This window comes from Pecten maximus, chromosome 12 (assembly GCF_902652985.1).
Source record: "Pecten maximus chromosome 12, xPecMax1.1, whole genome shotgun sequence".
Lineage (NCBI taxonomy): Eukaryota > Metazoa > Mollusca > Bivalvia > Pectinida > Pectinidae > Pecten > Pecten maximus.
In genome coordinates, this window is record NC_047026.1 from 702,486 (window position 1) to 722,565 (window position 20,080).

At 37.8% G+C, this 20,080-nt stretch overlaps 2 protein-coding genes across 3 annotated transcripts in view; both read right to left on the reverse strand.

Moving 5' to 3' along the window:
* Positions 1–2,946: 2,946 nt before the first annotated feature.
* Positions 2,947–18,098, reverse strand: LOC117339179. 2 transcript variants are annotated; one of them, XM_033900626.1, is made up of 7 exons: positions 17,333–18,098; positions 12,689–12,785; positions 11,666–11,830; positions 8,941–8,971; positions 8,534–8,787; positions 5,063–5,102; positions 2,947–4,032 (listed from the first exon to the last, which is right to left on the reverse strand). In XM_033900626.1, the coding sequence occupies exons 1-7, from the start codon at positions 17,849–17,851 to the stop codon at positions 3,582–3,584; spliced, it is 1,557 nt and encodes a 518-aa protein (XP_033756517.1). In that variant the 5' UTR covers positions 17,852–18,098; the 3' UTR covers positions 2,947–3,581. The 2 variants fall into 2 exon arrangements, with proteins under 2 accessions (XP_033756517.1, XP_033756518.1); XM_033900627.1 differs by having other exon boundaries at positions 3,674–4,032; positions 8,545–8,787.
* The window catches only part of LOC117339178, a 36,938-nt gene continuing 34,662 nt past the window's right edge, over positions 17,805–20,080 (reverse strand). Inside the window, exon 14 of the mRNA XM_033900625.1 lies at positions 17,805–18,804. Within this exon, the coding sequence (XP_033756516.1) occupies positions 17,871–18,804 (934 nt within the window). The 3' untranslated portion in view covers positions 17,805–17,870. The remainder of the gene's footprint in view (positions 18,805–20,080) is intronic.

Below are 20,080 nucleotides of genomic sequence, written 5' to 3' on the forward strand. Positions count from 1 at the left end.
TCATTACTGGAGTTTCGTAATTCGTTTTCGATTTCTTCAAAACAATCAAGTGTAGAATAATTCGAATTGGCAGGAGGTATATAGGTTACACCAAACAATACATTGCCATCGTTGTTGAAAATAGACTTATTCATTTTAACCCATAGTACATTATCAGCGTCTGTTCTTATTTGAGATACCACAATACCACCAGATTTGATGGTTGATAATGACTTTCTATGTTTACAAAATGAAGTGTAGCCTTCAATATCTACCAAGTCTGCACTATCAGTCTTAGACTCTGTGATACAGATCATATCATGTTTTATAATAAATTCTATAAATTCTGGGCATTTAAGTTTGCTAGTGAGACCATTTACATTAATACTTGTTATTTTAAATGTAGTATCTTGCATACATTTTGATGATTCTCCCTCCGCGTCTGAAAATGGTAGTGTTATCTAGATTGCCCGGCGATTATTCTGTTTGAAATATACCGTTCGGGAACTCCACATCAAGTTGTGGATATTTGGAGAACGAGCATATTATTTTGTCCCCATGTTTTAAAACCTGCTGACCAACCAAACTGAAAAACTAATTTCCCCATCACACAAGCATGCTTCAAAATTTAGTTTATATAATATATTTGTACCATACCTTTCATTTATTCTCGAGAGCGCTGATATCTTGGGTCTTTTTAGTCAATTTAGAATTGCATTCGTAGCAGTCAAGTTCTTCGGGAAATAATTCCTAATTTTATAAAATTCAATCTCTTGCGGGCTTCGTTGTCACTATCATGGCTCTCATTTTACATGGGCACACAGGGACCTGAAAATGTTAAGTGTGATTGGACCTCCCCTAGTGTGTGATGCATCATTTTAAAACGTATTTGGGGGACTAGTATAATAATTAAAACGACACCTAACGATGAACACCGGAGAATTTTGAATGAATTTAAATGTAACCCCCCCCCCCCCCCCCCCCCCCCCCAAAAAAAACCCCCAAACAAACAAAACAAAAACACACGAGGAAAATGTGCTATATACATTAGGGAATGTCCACTCTCATATCCATGTGTTACAGAACACCATGTAAACCTATATTACCCCCGTATTGTTGATTTTGCCCTGTTGGGAGCTGCTGGCTATTTATATCTGTTAGGTGGCATCATTATCTTATAATAGCAGAATCATATTTCCTTCTACGGGAACAAGTCGGGCATCTTTGATAGGTCTAAAATTACGGTTTCGTTTGTAGGTCGATATGCTGTGTTTTAGTCATTAAACTTCTATATACGGTAGCATATAGTGCTGCCTGATGACTCCTTCGTACTCGCTGGTCTCACTACCACCAATGCAATGTTATGCGAAAAATTCAGTAACGTGAGCTTATGCTGTTGCCCAAGCGTCCGCATCCCGCCCCCAACACCTCCACAACCTTTCAAAATATATACATTCATTACATGTCATGCATATCATCGCAAAATAATGTGGAAATATTTCTAAATTTTCTCTAATTCTACTATGTTATTCATGGACTTTTTTTTTATATCAAAACTCATATCTGTAGTTTTTGGAAGACCATAAGTATACACCCTTCCAATTTAGTATATAAACAAGGGATATACAGGAAGCAAAATAGGCATTTTACATTTACTATCATGTTACTTTCGTTTCTTTTTCGTCTCCATGTTTGTTGGGCAAACAAATGTATACTGGCGAGATAAATCATTTGTTGGTTTCGATACTCCCTCCCCCCTCACCATCAAGAGCCAGGGTCAAAGACCCATTTTGTCTCTCCAACCCAAATGACCTTGACCTGTAATCCATTAAGGGGTTGCTATACATTATAGATCAGGCGGTTAGAGTGTCAGCCACGTAACCTCAGTTGAAGATCCTAGGCAAGTTGTTACCTACCTATGGCGGTTTGTGTTTCAAGAGAATACTTTCCTGGCGTAGTTGGGTCCTTTCGCAATCCACTTTACCTTAATATCTCTGGACAGCATGCAGCAGGTGTCTGTATGTTGATGAGCGAGATAGCCACTACTACAAGGAGATCCTCAAAATGACACTGGATGTTCATGGGGCGAAATAAACTTAAATCCAGTGACCTTGATCTTTGGACAGTTGACTTATTATTTAATTCAGACAAGTTTTTCTTCATAATGTCAGAAATTGTGCATCAATGCAAAAGAATAATCCTAACATTTTGACCTTTTCCTTGAACATTTGGATTCTGTGACATTGACCTTTTTCAGTTCACTCCATATTTAGTTCTGACCAATTTTGGTTCATAATAACATATCAAAATGGACGAAAGGTGATCGCAATGGGTCAAATGAAACTTCATCTCAGGTCACCTAATAAGTCACACAAGTAACCAAACCTGAAAAATAACCATGTTTTGTTATGCTTAACAGTTTCTAGCTCGTAATAGGAGCATTCGTTTGACAGGATATGATTTTATATGTATAAACACTGATTTTGCTTAAAATGCCAATACTATAGATACTTGCGAGAATAACAGCATGGTTATTTTGTGCAACCTATGTGACACATAAGCTAAGTGCTTTTCCAGTAAAACATTTATCCCACCCCAGGACTCCAGGTTTTGTTTAGGGGTATCACCCGTAGAATTTATTTTATAGAAGCAATAGGAAGCCAATCCAACCATGGACAGAAGTGATTTATTTTGGAGTCCTGGGGTCTGGTAGATATTTTAATGGAATAGTCCTAATCATGTTCCCCTGAAACATGCATTTTTCACGTTTTGTAAAAATTACAAACAGCGTAACAAAATTAGGCCTATGGTTAGCCATGAAACACATGTACTTACAACTGTCAAAGTTACTTATGTTAAAACTGTACCATAGCAGTGATTTATTGGCTTGTATCACTGGTTACAATAATGCCCAAAGTCTGTATACAAGTAGAAACATATTCTATTTGGTATCAACATGACAAACCATTCACTGCGAACAAATATATTTATTTCCAAAAGGTTAACAATGATGAACACATTGATAGATCTATATTATGACAAAACAATAAAGTGAAAAAATGTCTAGTACATCAACAGTATAAACCACTACTACAGTTATCAACCTGTAACAAGTCAATTCCTCTGTTAAATGCAGGTTTTCTTATTGTACTCTTAATACATAATGTACTAAAAATATATATGAAAATCATGTTTTAAATCATTTCTTTTTTTTTTGAAAGTTTATTTTCAAAATCACAAAGCAAAGGAAATGATTCGTAAATGGGAATTTAGAGGAAGTTGAATTTTAAGTAAATCAATATGTAATGTATTTTTCCCTCAAGGGTTATTTTTTTATATATATTTTGGTCACCTGATGGTAGAACATGGCTATTTCATTTACTACAATAATCATTAAACTTTGGAATGATTTCAGACCATAGAATATACCAAATTAAAGCCTTCAATCACAACCTGAGATATCATATGCCTTAGTCTTCTGTGATTTGTAAAATTATGTTTTTGAATGCATCTCACTGACCCAACAACAAATTAATCAATCAAAAAACTTTTCAAGAGAAATTTAAAATATTAATGGACTTAAGAAATACAGGGAAATCATATCAACATATATGAACAGGATCAGTATTATCAGCTTTTCTTCGTTTGGCAGGAGGCTTTTTGGCAGTGGATTTTCTTTTTCTACGCTTCCGCCTTTTCTTTGTACCCCTTTTTGGAGCTTTTGTTTTTTTCTGTGCTCTATTCTCAAAACGCCTTTTGGCATTGTCAAACTGGTTTATGAAAGCCTCGGGATTTTCCTGGGCATTTATAGGAACAAATGTTTTGAGAGGAGAATTTGTAAGTTCTTCCAAACTCCAGTCCCCGGGTAAGGCATTTGGTCCGTCAGTGGAGCTTTGTACGACTTTCAGTGATTGTCTGGTTTTGTCTGTTGGCTGGGATGGTTGGTCCCAATCTGATGAAGAAGAATCCGTGTAACTCTCACTGCTATCAGTCTTTTCACTGTCAGACTGCCTGGTATGGACATGTATCTTGTTTTCTTTCCCGGGCTTTCCCCTGTGATATGAAAAATTACTTTAGTACAAGGTGTGTACTTGCTGAAGTTATGACTGCAGTTTAATCTTATCACTTCTCCAGTATATTTGGTAAACATTTTCACTTGTTTTTATTGATATCTAAAAACTGGTTTTACTTTGGACACAAAATAGTCTAAAATGCACTGTATGCTGCATTGTATCATTGTCAAATGCGTCAAACAACGTTTTATATCATTGTCAAATGTCATACGACGTATTTGTATCATTGTCAAATACATCATACGACGTATTGTGTCATTGTCAAATGTCATAAGACGTATTGTATCATTGTCAAATGCACCATACTATGAATTGTATCATTGTCAAAGGCACCATACGAAATATTATATCATTGTCAAATGCACCATGCAAAAAACATATTGTATAATTGTCAAATTTGCCATACAATGTATTGTATGATTGTCAAATTTGCCATAGGACATATTGTATGTATGTCAAATGCGCCATACGACGTATTTTATAATCATCAAATTTGCCATACAACGTATTGTATGATTGTCAAATGCTCCATACGAGGTATTGTATCATTGTCAAATGCTTTATACAACGTTTAATATCATTGTCAATTGTGTCATATGATGCATTGTATCGTTGTCATTCAATACAAACTGCTGTCTGAAAAGACAGTGGAATTCCCTTAACTCACATCAAATGTTGAAGTGATAACACTTATACAATTACAGTAGCCCATAGAAATTGATGAAAGGGACTTTTATTTCCATTTCACATGAGATATAAAATTTAACAGTAACAGGAAAGCAGAACAAGGAATTATGCAATCAGTATGTGATTTTAGGGATAAATTTGTGTTATTGTCCATCTAACTGTTAGTGCCTTGGATGTCCTTGGATCACCTTCCACGAGAAAAAGACTATAACAAAACTATTTCTCAAGATTCCAATCATACTGGGAATTTCTGAATCCTGAATTTCTGAAATATAAATCCCTTTTCTTTCAAATTTTGTGGGAAATTATTTTAACTGAAGTACCTGATAATACGACGAAGTGTGAAAGATTCCTCTTCAGTCGCTGTAAAATAAATAAAAAGAGCATTTCATTTTTTGATCAAATCAGCCAACTCAATATTTCAAATAAAACTTTCCATTTCATATCTTAAATACTCATTTATGTACTTTCACAATAAAAAATTTGTTGCTAATTCTAATTCAACTGCCTCTAACAGAGATATACAATGAGGGACATTTAACTTCAGATCAGTGCTTTCAACTGCACAATTACAGGAGACCCAAGACAGATCTTGGCATCCACCATTTGAGGATCTATGAATGACAGAAAGAGAATTTGCTTGCCATCCTAGTATTGATGAACATTTACATACCCCTGTCATCCTTGTATTGATGAACATTTACACACCCCTGTCATCCTTGTATTGATGAAATTTACAGACCCCTGTCATCCTTGTATTGATGAACATTTACAGACCCCTGTCATCCTTGTATTGATGAACATTTACACACCCCCGTCATCCTAGTATTGATGAACATTTACATACCCCTGTCATCCTTGTATTGATGAACATTTACACGCCCCTGTCATCCTAGTATTGAGGAACATTTACAGACCCCTGTCATCCTTGTATTGAGGAACATTTACACACCCCTGTCATCTTTGTATTGATGAACATTTACACACCCCTGTCATCTTTGTATTGAGGAACATTTACACACCCCTGTCATCTTTGTATTGAGGAACATTTACAGACCCCTGTCATCCTTGTATTGAGGAACATTTACACACCCCTGTCATCTTTGTATTGATGAACATTTACATACCCCTGTCATCTTTGTATTGATGAACATTTACACACCCCTGTCATCTTTGTATTGATGAACATTTACATACCCCTGTCATCTTTGTATTGATGAACATTTACACGCCCCTGTCATCCTAGTATTGAGGAACATTTACACACCCCTGTCATCCTTGTATTGAGGAACATTTACACACCCCTGTCATCTTTGTATTGATGAACATTTACATACCCCTGTCATCTTTGTATTGAGGGACATTTACACGCCCCTGTCATCCTTGTGTTGAGGTACATGTATAACTACCAGTGGCCCCAAGGTGTAATTTGTATAATTTCTTGGTACTTTATGTATTTCCCCCTCCTATGACCTTGGTACTTATCTATTTTTACCCTCCTATGACCTTGGTACTTTATGTATTTTCCCCTCCTATGACCTTGGTACTTAGTGTATTTTCCCCCTCCTATGACCTTAGTACTTCATGTATTTTTCCCTCCTATGACCTTGGTACTTTTTGTATTTTTCCCCTCCTATGACCTTGGTACTTTATGTATTTTCCCCCTCCTATGACCGTGGTACTTAGTCTATTTTCCCCCTCCTATGACCGTGGTACTTAGTCTATTTTCCCCCTCCTATGACCGTGGTACTTAGTCTATTTTCCCCCCTCCTATGACCTTGGTACTTTATGTATTTTCCCCCTCCTATGACCGTGGTACTTAATGTATTTTTTCCCTCCTATGACCGGGTACTTATCTATTTTTTCCTTCCTATGACCGTGGTACTTATCTATTTTTCCCCTCCTATGACCTTGGTACTTTATGTATTTTCCCCCTCCTATGACCGTGGTACTTAATGTATTTTTTCCCTCCTATGACCGTGGTACTTATCTATTTTTTCCTTCCTATGACCGTGGTACTTATCTATTTTCCCCCTCCTATGACCTTGGTACTTATCTATTTTCCCCCTCCTATGACCTTGGTACTTAACTATTTTTTCCCTCCTATGACCTTGGTACTTAGTCTATTTTTCCCCTCCTATGACCTTGTTACTTATCTATTTTCCCCCTCCTATGACCTTGGTACTTTATGTATTTTCCCCCTCCTATGACCGTGGTACTTAGTCTATTTTCCCCCTCCTATGACCTTGGTACTTTATGTATTTTCCCCCTCCTATGACCGTGGTACTTTATGTATTTTCCCCTCCTATGACCGTGGTACTTATCTATTTTCCCCCTCCTATGACCTTGTTACTTATCTATTTTCCCCCTCCTATGACCTTGGTACTTTATGTATTTTCCCCCTCCTATGACCGTGGTACTTAGTCTATTTTCCCCCTCCTATGACCTTGGTACTTTATGTATTTTCCCCCTCCTATGACCGTGGTACTTAATGTATTTTTTCCCTCCTATGACCGGGTACTTATCTATTTTTTCCTTCCTATGACTGTGGTACTTATCTATTTTCCCCTCCTATGACCTTGGTACTTTATGTATTTTTTCCCTCCTATGACCGTGGTACTTTATGTATTTTCCCCTCCTATGACCGTGGTACTTATCTATTTTCCCCCTCCTATGACCGTGGTACTTAGTCTATTTTCCCCCTCCTTGACCTTGGTACTTATCCCCTCCTATGACCGTGGTACTTATCTATTTTCCCCCTCCTATGACCGTGGTACTTAATGTATTTTTTCCCTCCTATGACCGGGTACTTATCTATTTTTTCCTTCCTATGACCGTGGTACTTATCTATTTTTCCCCTCCTATGACCTTGGTACTTTATGTATTTTCCCCCTCCTATGACCGTGGTACTTAATGTATTTTTTCCCTCCTATGACCGTGGTACTTATCTATTTTTTCCTTCCTATGACCGTGGTACTTATCTATTTTTCCCCTCCTATGACCTTGGTACTTATCTATTTTCCCCCTCCTATGACCTTGGTACTTATCTATTTTCCCCCTCCTATGACCTTGTTACTTATCTATTTTCCCCCTCCTATGACCTTGGTACTTTATGTATTTTCCCCCTCCTATGACCGTGGTACTTAGTCTATTTTCCCCCTCCTATGACCTTGGTACTTTATGTATTTTCCCCCTCCTATGACCGTGGTACTTTATGTATTTTCCCCCTCCTATGACCTTGGTACTTATCTATTTTCCCCTCCTATGACCTTGGTACTTTATGTATTTTCCCCTCCTATGACCGTGGTACTTATCTATTTTCCCCCTCCTATGACCTTGGTACTTATCCCCTTCTATGACCGTGGTACTTATCTATTTTCCCCCTCCTATGACCTTGGTACTTAGTCTATTTTCCCCCTCCTATGACCTTGGTACTTAGTCTATTTTCCCCCTCCTATGACCTTGGTACTTAGTCTATTTTCCCCCTCCTATGACCTTGGTACTTAGTCTATTTCCCCCCTCCTATGACCTTGGTACTTAGTCTATTTTCCCCCCTCCTATGACCTTGGTACTTAGTCTATTTCCCCCCTCCTATGACCTTGGTACTTAGTCTATTTTCCCCCTTCCTATGACCTTGGTACTTAGTCTATTTCCCCCCTCCTATGACCTTGGTACTTAGTCTATTTTCCCCCCTCCTATGACCTTGGTACTTAGTCTATTTCCCCCCTCCTATGACCTTGGTACTTAGTCTATTTTCCCCCTCCTATGACAGAGATGATCAGTCTACACTAGACCTGATGTGTACCCTTCAGTCTGGTGCCAGGCTTGATCCAGTTGTCCCAGGAACTTGCTTCCTTGTTCCTCTTTATTGCTCGATCTGGTTGACCTTTTCTCTGGGGTGACATGTAAAGTTCGGGCTCCCACGTATCCTCTAGCATCCGCCTCTGCCTGTCTCTGCTGAGCTTCCTTCAGACAAATTTCAATGTGGTGGTCATATTCTTGACCCACTGGGAACTTTTCATCGCATAGGTAACACATCATCATCTGCCTGTTGGACAGTGTTAAACATATATCACTAAGTGGTTACTGATACAAAAGTACATACAAACGTTAATTTTCAATTAATATGATAATTATTACCTTCCTTAAATGCGCTTGTTGCATTAATAAGGAACATAAGACAATGTAAAATCAAACCCACCTTACTGGCTCAGTGGCTTCCACGGTCATATCTGAAATATATATATATAGTTTTTCAGTCATTAAATGCATAACAAGGACAATGAGTCTGTATTAAAAAACAATCACTATCCCAAGGGGTGCTCACATGGAAATGTTCGCTGATGTCTATGACATACACAAATGTGAAACATCTACTAGAAATTGTTTGTCTCCCCTTCTCCCTTACTATGCAATGATATTTTTACATTCCATTGAGATACTCGGAGATTAAGGTCAAAGTGATTGTACGGTAGTGCATTATACATCAGCTTCAGGTAAAGCAAGCATTTCAAGTTCTGTCAAGATCTCTTCAGGGAATAAGTTTAATGGCCTGGACAAAACTTGCACTTTCTTGACCTTTGACTTTGAGGTCAAGGTCACAACCATCCAATGACAATGCACTGCACTGCGCCAGTGGTTGATTAAGGTATACAGCAATTCTCGTTAAGATGTCCTTTCTCGATAAGATGTTCTATTCTCGTTAAGATGTCCTATTCTCATTAAGATGTCCTAAAAGGTTCATAAGTTATCAGAACTAATGTAAGGCAACATACTTTACAATATATGTCAGAAAAAGTGACACTGTAAACAAAGGACAGTAGAGACTGTTTTTTTTTTGTTTTTTTTTGCAGTCACTTGATGCTTTTTTTTCTGGCAAACAGTTCTGTATCAATATCTGAAGATAGTCAAGATTTATGCCAGATGTGTTGCATTAAAAGAATTGCAAGCAGGCTCTAGCAGTTATAATAGAACAAGCAAATTTATATCCCCCCCATCCTTTTCTGACATATTACACCATTGCAAGATTTCTCATCTTCCATTACCAAACTCTATCACGAATTTGGCTGAGCTCTTAACACATTTAATCCTGTTTCACTTGGAAAACATTTAGGTTATCTAACGGCAAATAACAATGTTTTTTCATAAATCATGTGACAATAACTCTGTTACTAAGTTTGATGATAATTGGATAATATATGTGTGGAAGTTGTTGCATGGAAATTGGAAAACAATTTTTTTCATTAATCAAGGTTCCACAACTCTAACAATCGAACTTGGTCAAGCCCTTAATGCTTTAAACCTTGTTACGAAGTTTGAAAAAATACAAGCATTTGTTACAGTAATAATAAAGGAAAGAAAGTGTGACAGACAGACAGGCAAACTGAATTAATATCCCCTGTTTTGGTGAAAGCAAGGGATCATTAAGATATTTTCTCAATACAATTATGACAAACATCTGCAATCAGTATTAGAACTTATTTAATTAGTTCAATTTCAGGGCTTTATTAGGAGGCAGTGTTAAGAATTGACCTAGATTTATAGAATTCACCTTTCTCTCCAGGTGATCACAATAATTTATCAGTTCAGTAACAGTTGTTGCCGAAACATGAAGCATATGGAGGTGATACTTCCAGCTAAATCTTTAACCCTTTATCATGCAGCAACAAATCTGACTATACATCCTCAAAACTGCTCTAAGCCCATTTTCTTTCTAGTTTTGAGGACACTTTAGTTTCTTTATTGTTTGTTCATCTTTGCTTTTCTTTCCCTCGACCATTTCATCAATGACAGACATTATTTTTTTTTCATAAACCTGCGAAAATTCCAACTTCGATTTAAAGTTTCTTTCCTGTGCAACAATATGGCTGTTTGACAAATCATGTTCAGATAGCTGTCGGCCACGGTAATCTCTAAGGATTATACCAGTTTACAATACTTGCAAACATATCCAGTGTGCTGAACTCCAATACAGCTATAGGAATAAACGCTGGTATCTTGCTAGGTCGAATTCTCGCTGGTCAGAAAGATCAGCGTTGGGCTTACAGTTAACACCGACTCATTATCAGATTTCTCACCTTTACTAGTAATGCAGGGCTTATGTTTACATCATCAATTGTTTCAATTCAAAATGTTTAATGTCACTACTTTCGGCATATTTGCTGTTATGTGACATCGTGTTCACTGGGTTTACTTTCCAATCGCGATCTATCAAGCGCTTGTAAATACCTAGTGCCGCCAAAGTATTTCATAAAACGTTGAAATGACTATGAATTTGGAACCCTCCATGAATTAATTACGCATTGCCTGGTTCCGCTGTCTGCTGTCAAATGATGGCGGTAGTTGTGCACTGCTAATAGTTATAGTTTTATTTTCTCAACATGCTCAATATGGTAATTGGAAAGAATATTTTATTTTCTACATTATTTGTTTTTGGGAATTTTCAAGAGAGAAATTGGGAAAAATAACATTTTGTTTCCACTGGGAATGGGTCCATTTACCGGACATAAACAGATAGGTGATCGAGCCCCGATTTTCTTAAATTCAACATTCTATATATTCATTTACTTAATAATATTATATAATATTAACACAGCTTCAAAGATACGAAACTAGTGTTGGGAATCGGTTGGGATTTTCATAATCGATTATCGGTTAGACTCAAGTTACTAATTAGTCGATTATAATTGGAACAGTTTGTTGAAAAATAATATGTTGTGTTTATTGCCTTGGCTGAAGTTTTCTTATTCTGAATATGATAGTGTATATACAGTGTACTGAAAGAACATGTTTGAGACTATCATAGATTGGTTATTTTAATTAGCTTGGTATTAACCAGATATTCATGTACCATACATGATCAGTTCAGGGAAGTTTCACTGTATATAGCAAGTCTAAATGGACACAACAAATTTCTGAGAACCAACCTTTAGCAGAGTTATCATTAGCTCTTCCTGTTTTGTGTTTCTGGGGTGAAAGCAAATTAACCTGGTGAGGACTCTGGCTATTCTGAAAAAATCCCATTGCCCCCTCCGCAGGCTTCCTCGAAAAGCTCCCATCATCTGCATCCTCACGGACAGCACTATTAGCATCTGGAAAAAATAATGAATCTTAATGCCATCAAGATTATTAATTTTTGCACTGAAACCAATCTTCAATTAAAATCAACAGTGACCTTAATCTTGGGATCATACAAATTATCCCCTCCGATCTCTAACTGCAAAATACAGTACATTCAATGCTCAGTACCATATTATTGGCGCAATTGGAAAAGTTAGTCGCCTGTCAAGTTGTCTTAACTTTACTGGTAGCCAATGGTAAATTAAAGTCCCCGTGGCCACTAAAACGGGCGCCACAGCCACTAAATAGGCGCCACTTTAAGCCCTGCGGGGTATAGCCGGCTGAAGTAAATTAAGGCATTTTTTATGCTTTTGTAAAATAAATTCCATATAGCCCGCACTGGCAGATTACCCGCAGGTTATATGTCGACACATACCCAGATTGCTCGACTAGACGAGGGACAATCTGGATTTATTTGACAGATGGTGACTTCGCGATTTACCGATGTTTTGAATGATGGAAATCAGAGAAATATGATGGAAATATTGTATTTATTTTTGCAGATATATCTATATATAAACTTATTAACTATTTATTTTGTTTACAAATAGCGTAAATCTAGCCTACATATGCCTGAATATCAATGCATTGAAATCAGTTACCTCATCTGCTATTTCAATACAAATGGAAACATTTAACAACATATATAGCCTGCATTTTTTTCAATTTGGTAAAAAAAATCCATACATAGCCCAAACTTGACATCTTCTGATGTAAAGAACTGTATAGCCCGCAGGCAATACAGTGGAAACTACAGTATGTCTACCAGCATTCGTACAAACCTATGGCCTTTTATTGTACATTGGATATAATCTAATGTGTCAACTTACTGTTGGTGTCTTCGCCTCCTTCACATTCAGCTGCATGAGCTTCTATCTGGTCCATTGGAAAAGGCACACTACACAACGGGCATGGTACAAGGGATATCTGAAGATACAGTGGGTTCTTCAACAGTACAGGGCATGTATAGATACAGTGTGTTCTCAACAATACAAGGCATGTATAGATACAGTGTGTTCCTCAACAGTACAAGGCATGTATTACAGTGTGTTCCTCAACAGTACAAGGCATGTATAGATAGTGTGTTCTCAACAGTACAGGGCATGTATAGATACAGTGTGTTCCTCAACAGTACAGGGCATGTATAGATTCAGTGTGTTCCTTAACAGTACAGGGCTTGTATAGATAGTGTGTTCCTCAAAAGTATAGGGCATGTATAGATACAGTGTGTTACTCAACAGTACAGGGCATGTATAGATACAGTGTGTTCTCAACAGTACAAGGCATGTATTACAGTGTGTTCCTCAACAGTACAAGGCATGTATTACAGTGTGTTACTCAACAGTACAAGGCATGTATAGATACAGTGTGTTCCTCAACAGTACAAGGCATGTATAGATACAGTGTGTTCCTCAACAGTACAGGGCATGTATAGATACAGTGTGTTCTCAACAGTACAAGGCATGTATTACAGTGTGTTCTCAACAGTACAAGGCATGTAGATACAGTGTGTTCTCAACAGTACAGGGCATGTATAGATACAGTGTGTTACTCAACAGTACAAGGCATGTAGATACAGTGTGTTCTCAACAGTACAAGGCATGTATTGCAGTGTGTTCCTCAACAGTACAAGGCATGTATTACAGTGTGTTACTCAACAGTACAAGGCATGTATAGATACAGTGTGTTCCTCAACAGTACAGGGCTTGTATTACAGTGTGTTCCTCAACAGTACAAGGCATGTATAGATACAGTGTGTTCTCAACAGTACAAGGCATGTATTACAGTGTGTTCCTCAACAGTACAGGGCATGTATAGATACAGTGTGTTCCTCAACAGTACATGGCATGTATAGATACAGTGTGTTCTCAACAGTACAAGGCATGTATAGATACAGTGTGTTCTCAACATGCAGTACAAGGCATGTATTACAGTGTGTTCCTCAACAGTACAGGGCATGTATTACAGTGTGTTCCTCAACAGTACAAGGCATGTAGATACAGTGTGTTCCTCAACAGTACAGGGCTTGTATAGATACAGTGTGTTCTCAACAGTACAAGGCATGTATTACAGTGTGTTCCTCAACAGTACAAGGCATGTATTACAGTGTGTTCCTCAACAGTACAGGGCATGTATTACAGTGTGTTCCTTAACAGTACAAGGCATGTAGATACAGTGTGTTCCTCAACAGTACAGGGCTTGTATTACAGTGTGTTCCTCAACAGTACAAGGCATGTAGATAAAGTGTGTTCCTCAACAGTACAGGGCTTGTATTACAGTGTGTTCCTCAACAGTACAAGGCATGTATAGATACAGTGTGTTCTCAACAGTACAAGGCATGTATTACAGTGTGTTCCTCAACAGTACAGGGCATGTATAGATACAGTGTGTTCCTCAACAGTACATGGCATGTATAGATACAGTGTGTTCCTCAACAGTACAAGGCATGTATAGATACAGTGTGTTCTCAACATGCAGTACAAGGCATGTAGATACAGTGTGTTCCTCAACAGTACAGGGCATGTATTACAGTGTGTTCCTCAACAGTACAAGGCATGTAGATACAGTGTGTTCCTCAACAGTACAGGGCTTGTATAGATACAGTGTGTTCTCAACAGTACAAGGCATGTATTACAGTGTGTTCCTCAACAGTACAAGGCATGTATTACAGTGTGTTCCTCAACAGTACAGGGCATGTATTACAGTGTGTTCCTTAACAGTACAAGGCATGTAGATACAGTGTGTTCCTCAACAGTACAGGGCTTGTATTACAGTGTGTTCCTCAACAGTACAAGGCATGTAGATACAGTGTGTTCCTCAACAGTACAGGACATGTATAGATACAGTGTGTTCCTCAACAGTACAAGGCATGTATTACAGTGTGTTCCTCAACAGTACAGGGCATGTATTACAGTGTGTTCCTCAACAGTACAAGGCATGTATTACAGTGTGTTCCTCAACAGTACAAGGCATGTATTACAGTGTGTTCCTCAACAGTACAAGGCATGTATTACAGTGTGTTCTCAACAGTACAAGGCATGTATAGATACAGTGTGTTCCTCAACAGTACAGGGCATGTATAGATACAGTGTGTTCCTCAACAGTACAGGTAATAAACTAAATGTGTACTTTTTGGAAATTCCTTTGTATCCCAATATATTATTCAAATATTTCAGTTCAGGTAGCATCTGATCACTACTGCTATATCTGGAAAATCTTCTTTTACCGAAAACTAGAACTTTTCCTTTTTAATATTTTTATGAATTATTCAAAATGAATTAAAATAACTATTTGATTGACAGGTTATAATTAGGCTGTATTTTTGGATTTAATTTCAAGTATGGCAGACTTTGAAACCTAAAATATGGCAAACTTAATACAGAGTTTTTACATGAACAGACAAGGCATTATTACAGTGTTCCTCGTAGGCTTTTTTCGTGTTCCTCACATCGCTGTATTACGATGTGTTTCCTCACCAGTACAACATGTATGGAAGTGTGTTCCCACAGTGGGATGTAAGGATACGGTTCTAAAGTCAGGGAGTATTCAGGTTTCTCAAAGGAAAACTTGTATACATTGTCTCAGTACGGGCATGTGATTACTGTTTCCTCAACAGTCACTTTTGAAGTTGGGGTTTCAACATACAAGCTTTTCAATACAGTGTTCTCCTTCACAGTCAGGCAGATAGATCTGTCGACGTGGACATGTACAATACAGTGGTTCCTCATCTCGCGTAATACGGTGTTTCTCATAACAGACAAGGCAGCATGTGTCCCAACAAGTACGCTGTTGATCTGGTCCTCACATCAAGGCTGTATGTTGCTCAAATAAACTGTATACTACTTCCTTTTTTTCAAACGGGCATGTTGATGAATTTTCCTGTAGGGCATGTATAGATACAGTGTGTTACTCAACAGTACAAGGCTTGTATAGATACAGTGTGTTCCTCAACAGTACAGGGCATGTATAGATACAGTGTGTTCCTCAACAGTACAGGATATGTATAGATACAGTGTGTTCCTCAACAGTACAAGGGCATGTATAGATACAGGTGGTAGCTAAACAGTACAGGCATGTATAGATACAGTGTGTTCCTCAACAGTACAGGGCATGTATAGATACAGTGTACATGTGTTCCTCAACAGTACAGGGCATGTATAGATACAGTGTGTTCCTCAACAGTACAGGGCATGTATAGATACAGTGTGTTCCTCAACAGTACAAGGCATGTATTACAGTGTGTTCTCAACAGTACAAGGGCATGTATTACAGTGTGTTCTCAAAAGTACAGGGCATGTATAGATACAGTGTGTTCCTCAACAGTACAAGGCATGTTTAGATAGTGTGTTCCTCAACAGTACAAGGCATGTATAGATACAGTGTGTTCCTCAACAGTACAGGATATGTATAGATACAGTGTGTTCCTCAACAGTACAGGATATGTATAGATACAGTATGTTACTCAACAGTACAGGATATGTATAGATACAGTGTGTTCCTCAACAGTACAAGGCATGTATAGATACAGTGTGTTCCTCAACAGTACAGGGCATGTATAGATACAGTGTGTTCCTCAACAGTACAGGATATGTATAGATACAGTGTGTTCCTCAACAGTACAGGATATGTATAGATACAGTGTGTTACTCAACAGTACAGGGCTTGTATAGATACAGTGTGTTCCTCAACAGTACAGGATATGTATAGATACAGTGTGTTACTCAACAGTACAGGGCATGTATAGATACAGTGTGTTCCTCAACAGTACAGGGCATGTAATACAGTGTGTTCCTCAACAGTACAGGGCATGTAGATACAGTGTGTTCCTCAACAGTACAGGGCTTGTATAGATATAGTGTGTTCCTCAACAGTACAGGATATGTATAGATACAGTGTGTTACTCAACAGTACAGGGCATGTATTACAGTGTGTTCCTCAACAGTACAGGGCATGTATAGATACAGTGTGTTTCTCAACAGTACAGGGCATGTATAGATACAGTGTGTTACTCAACAGTACAGGGCATGTATAGATACAGTGTGTTACTCAACAGTACAGGGCATGTATAGATACAGTGTGTTACTCAACAGTACAGGGCATGTATTACAGTGTGTTCCTCAACAGTACAGGGCATGTATAGATACAGTGTGATCCTCAACATACATGTATAAAACTAAATGTGTACTTTTTGGAAATTCTTTTGTATCCCAACATATTATTCAAATATTTCAGTTCAGGAAGCATTTGATCACTACTGCTATATCTGGAAAATCTTCTTTTACCGAAAACTAGAACTTTTCCTTTTTAATATTTTTATGAATTATTCAAAATGAATTAAAAATAACTATTTGATCGACAGGTTATAATTAGGCTGGTATTTTTGGATTTAATTTCAAGTATGGCAGACTTGAAACCTTAAATATGGCAAACTTAATACAGAGTTTTTAACATGAACTGAGAAAGCATTATCTTACCGGTTCCGGTTTGGATTTTTTCTGTACTTCATTCTCCTGTTGATACTGATGAGTTCTCTTCCCCCTTCTGCTATCAACTACAGTAGTGGAAGTTTGTTGTGGAGGTTCCCACATTGGGACTGAAGGAGCTACGTCTAAATCAGGAGTATCAGGTAAATTCCTAAAGGAAACTTCTGTATCACATTCGTCAGACTGGAACCTGGTGGCTACTTTTAATTTCTTGGAGCCTCGTCCCTTTTTGAAGTTTGGTGATTGACTATCCCTCTTTTCAAAACAAGCTGCTTCTTCTTCACCATCAAGAGAGTCTGTCGGCGTGATCATGTCATCAACTAGGGTCGCCTCTTCTCGTAATACTGGTAGTTTCTCATTAGATTTTTCACTGACTGAAGGGGAGCCGAGACCAACATAGTCCTGTGTCTCGGCTGAATCACTGGATTTGTCAGAATAACTGTCAATACTACTTCCTTTTTTTAAACTGGTATCTTTGATGAACTCCTTTCCTGTCTGGCCTGAAGCCATTCTTTTCCTTTTCTTCTGCTTAATTACAGTTTCTCCATGCTCTTGGATACTGTAAATATTGTGATCCTTTAGGGCTGGTTTTTTTGGTTTTCTTTGCAGACCTTTCACGTTGTAAACATATCTGTGTAGAATACAGCTCTCCCTGGGTGTTGATCATGGCACCAGACTGCTGACTGAGGCTGTCCATGGAGGACTCAGACTGCAGATAGGGAGGACTGGCTAACTTACCAGGACTTGTAGGTGAAGGAGCTTTCTGTCGAATGAACTTTCCTATATTTTCTACATAATCATTCTCCTCATCAGATGGAATATTTTCTATAGAGCATCCACTGTCAGATTTCTCTAATAACTTCCTTTGAAAATTCACATGTCTATATCTAGTACTTCTGTTCTTGTAATTGCCTCCACTCTTCTTAAGAGTCAGAAATTCCTCTCCACTGTTGTCATCTGATAAATTGTATACATCTGCCTTTTTCACAGCACCAGGATTACTGGGGATATCTGTATACATTGTTCTTCGGACAGGTTGGACTTGTGGAGTAACAGCATGAGCAGCTCTTCTACTTTCATTGTTTACACCAGATTGTTGTCCTCTTTGTGTACGTGGTATATTTTTCTGTTTCTCAACCGACATCCATCCATCATTATCAGTTTTGACAGCAGTATCATCATTCCCTTCTTGCCTTTGATTACTGGAAGATATCAGAGGTTTGCTGTCATCTCGTAAGTCAATCTCTTCATTCATTGTAGCTTCAACTTTTTCACCAAATGGTTGTGTATCTGTGTTATACAATCCTTTATCGTCACTCCGAGTTAACTCGGGAACATAATCTGGATCATCTTTAACCTTGGAACGACTTCCTTTAAGCTTTATGTGTCTCCTGGGCAAAACTGTCCTTGGTTTGTATGGCACAAAATCATCTTCCTCAGAAGTCTCCTCCTTGTACATATTTCTGAAAGTGTAATAGACATTTAAAATTGTTTAACTGATTTAGTGAAGGACAGATTAAATTCTGATTATTATTCTGGAAAATATTCTGCAGAACAGCATATTCTGAAAGGCAGGATAAACAGGAAAGGGGAAATGTCAATCCTCTAAATATGTTTGTAAACTATGTCTGTAATCATCATACTGAATCTTTACATTTGCGTCACATGAAAGTAATTTATTTTAACCCTTACCATGCTGTACTGTGTGTATAACAATATATATTAAGTATTACCTATGCATTCTTTTTGACCAATTACTCATTGGTTATATATGATGTTCACTCTGCAATAACTTATTGTCACAGTGGAGAATGCTATGTAGGAAAATTATTTGTTAGATCCACTTCTTTACATTGGTGTAAATTTTGATGACATTAGTGTACATTTACTTGTGTAGTAATTAAACAGTAAGAAAATAGAACTTCTCACAACTTCTAATTGTTTACTATATCATTACAAATGAAGAAAGAGATAACAAACAAATACATAGAAATAAACTGTTAATTAAGAGTTGAACATTATCTGTTGAAACAGAAAAGACTATAGTATACAATTTTACAGGGGAAAATCAATTTGTAATTAAAAAGTTTTCAAACCTGCCAGCCATCGATCTTTTTTTCCGCAAACTTATATGTCTGTTCAACTAAGGTATGCCAAATGTTTAATAAAAAAAATAAATCTAGAGACTGTGGGTAATCAGGAAGATCCTTAGTTAGACCAGATGTGTGTGTAAATCAGTGCTTAATCTGGCCAGTCACCTACTCGCCTGTGGCGACTAAAATCGCGTAAGGCGACCAAATCTTTGAAAAAGGAAAGAATGACTGACCCAAACTAGAACTGTCGCCAGGATGGCTGACTAATACCCCCGCAATCTGCACGAGTCAATGGTGAATTGGAACTGTTAATTAGAGGCTAACTAAGATAACCCAGTAATATAGTGACCAGTTGCTATTGCAACCATAATTTTGAAAAAAAAAGAAAGTGGCATGCACATCTACACATGGTCCTCTATATTTATGTGAAGTTTCATTGAAATTGGCCATTTAGTTTAGGAGGAGTTGTCCGGACAAAATGCGAGGAGGAGTTGTCCGGACAAAATGCGTCTACAGACAGACGGACGGACGGACAGACAACCTGATTCCAGTATACCCCCCCTAACTTTGTTGCGGGGGTATAATACAAACTGGGCGGCCACATCTGTTGTCTGTATACATAAGGTAAATATCTAAGCTAAATGTA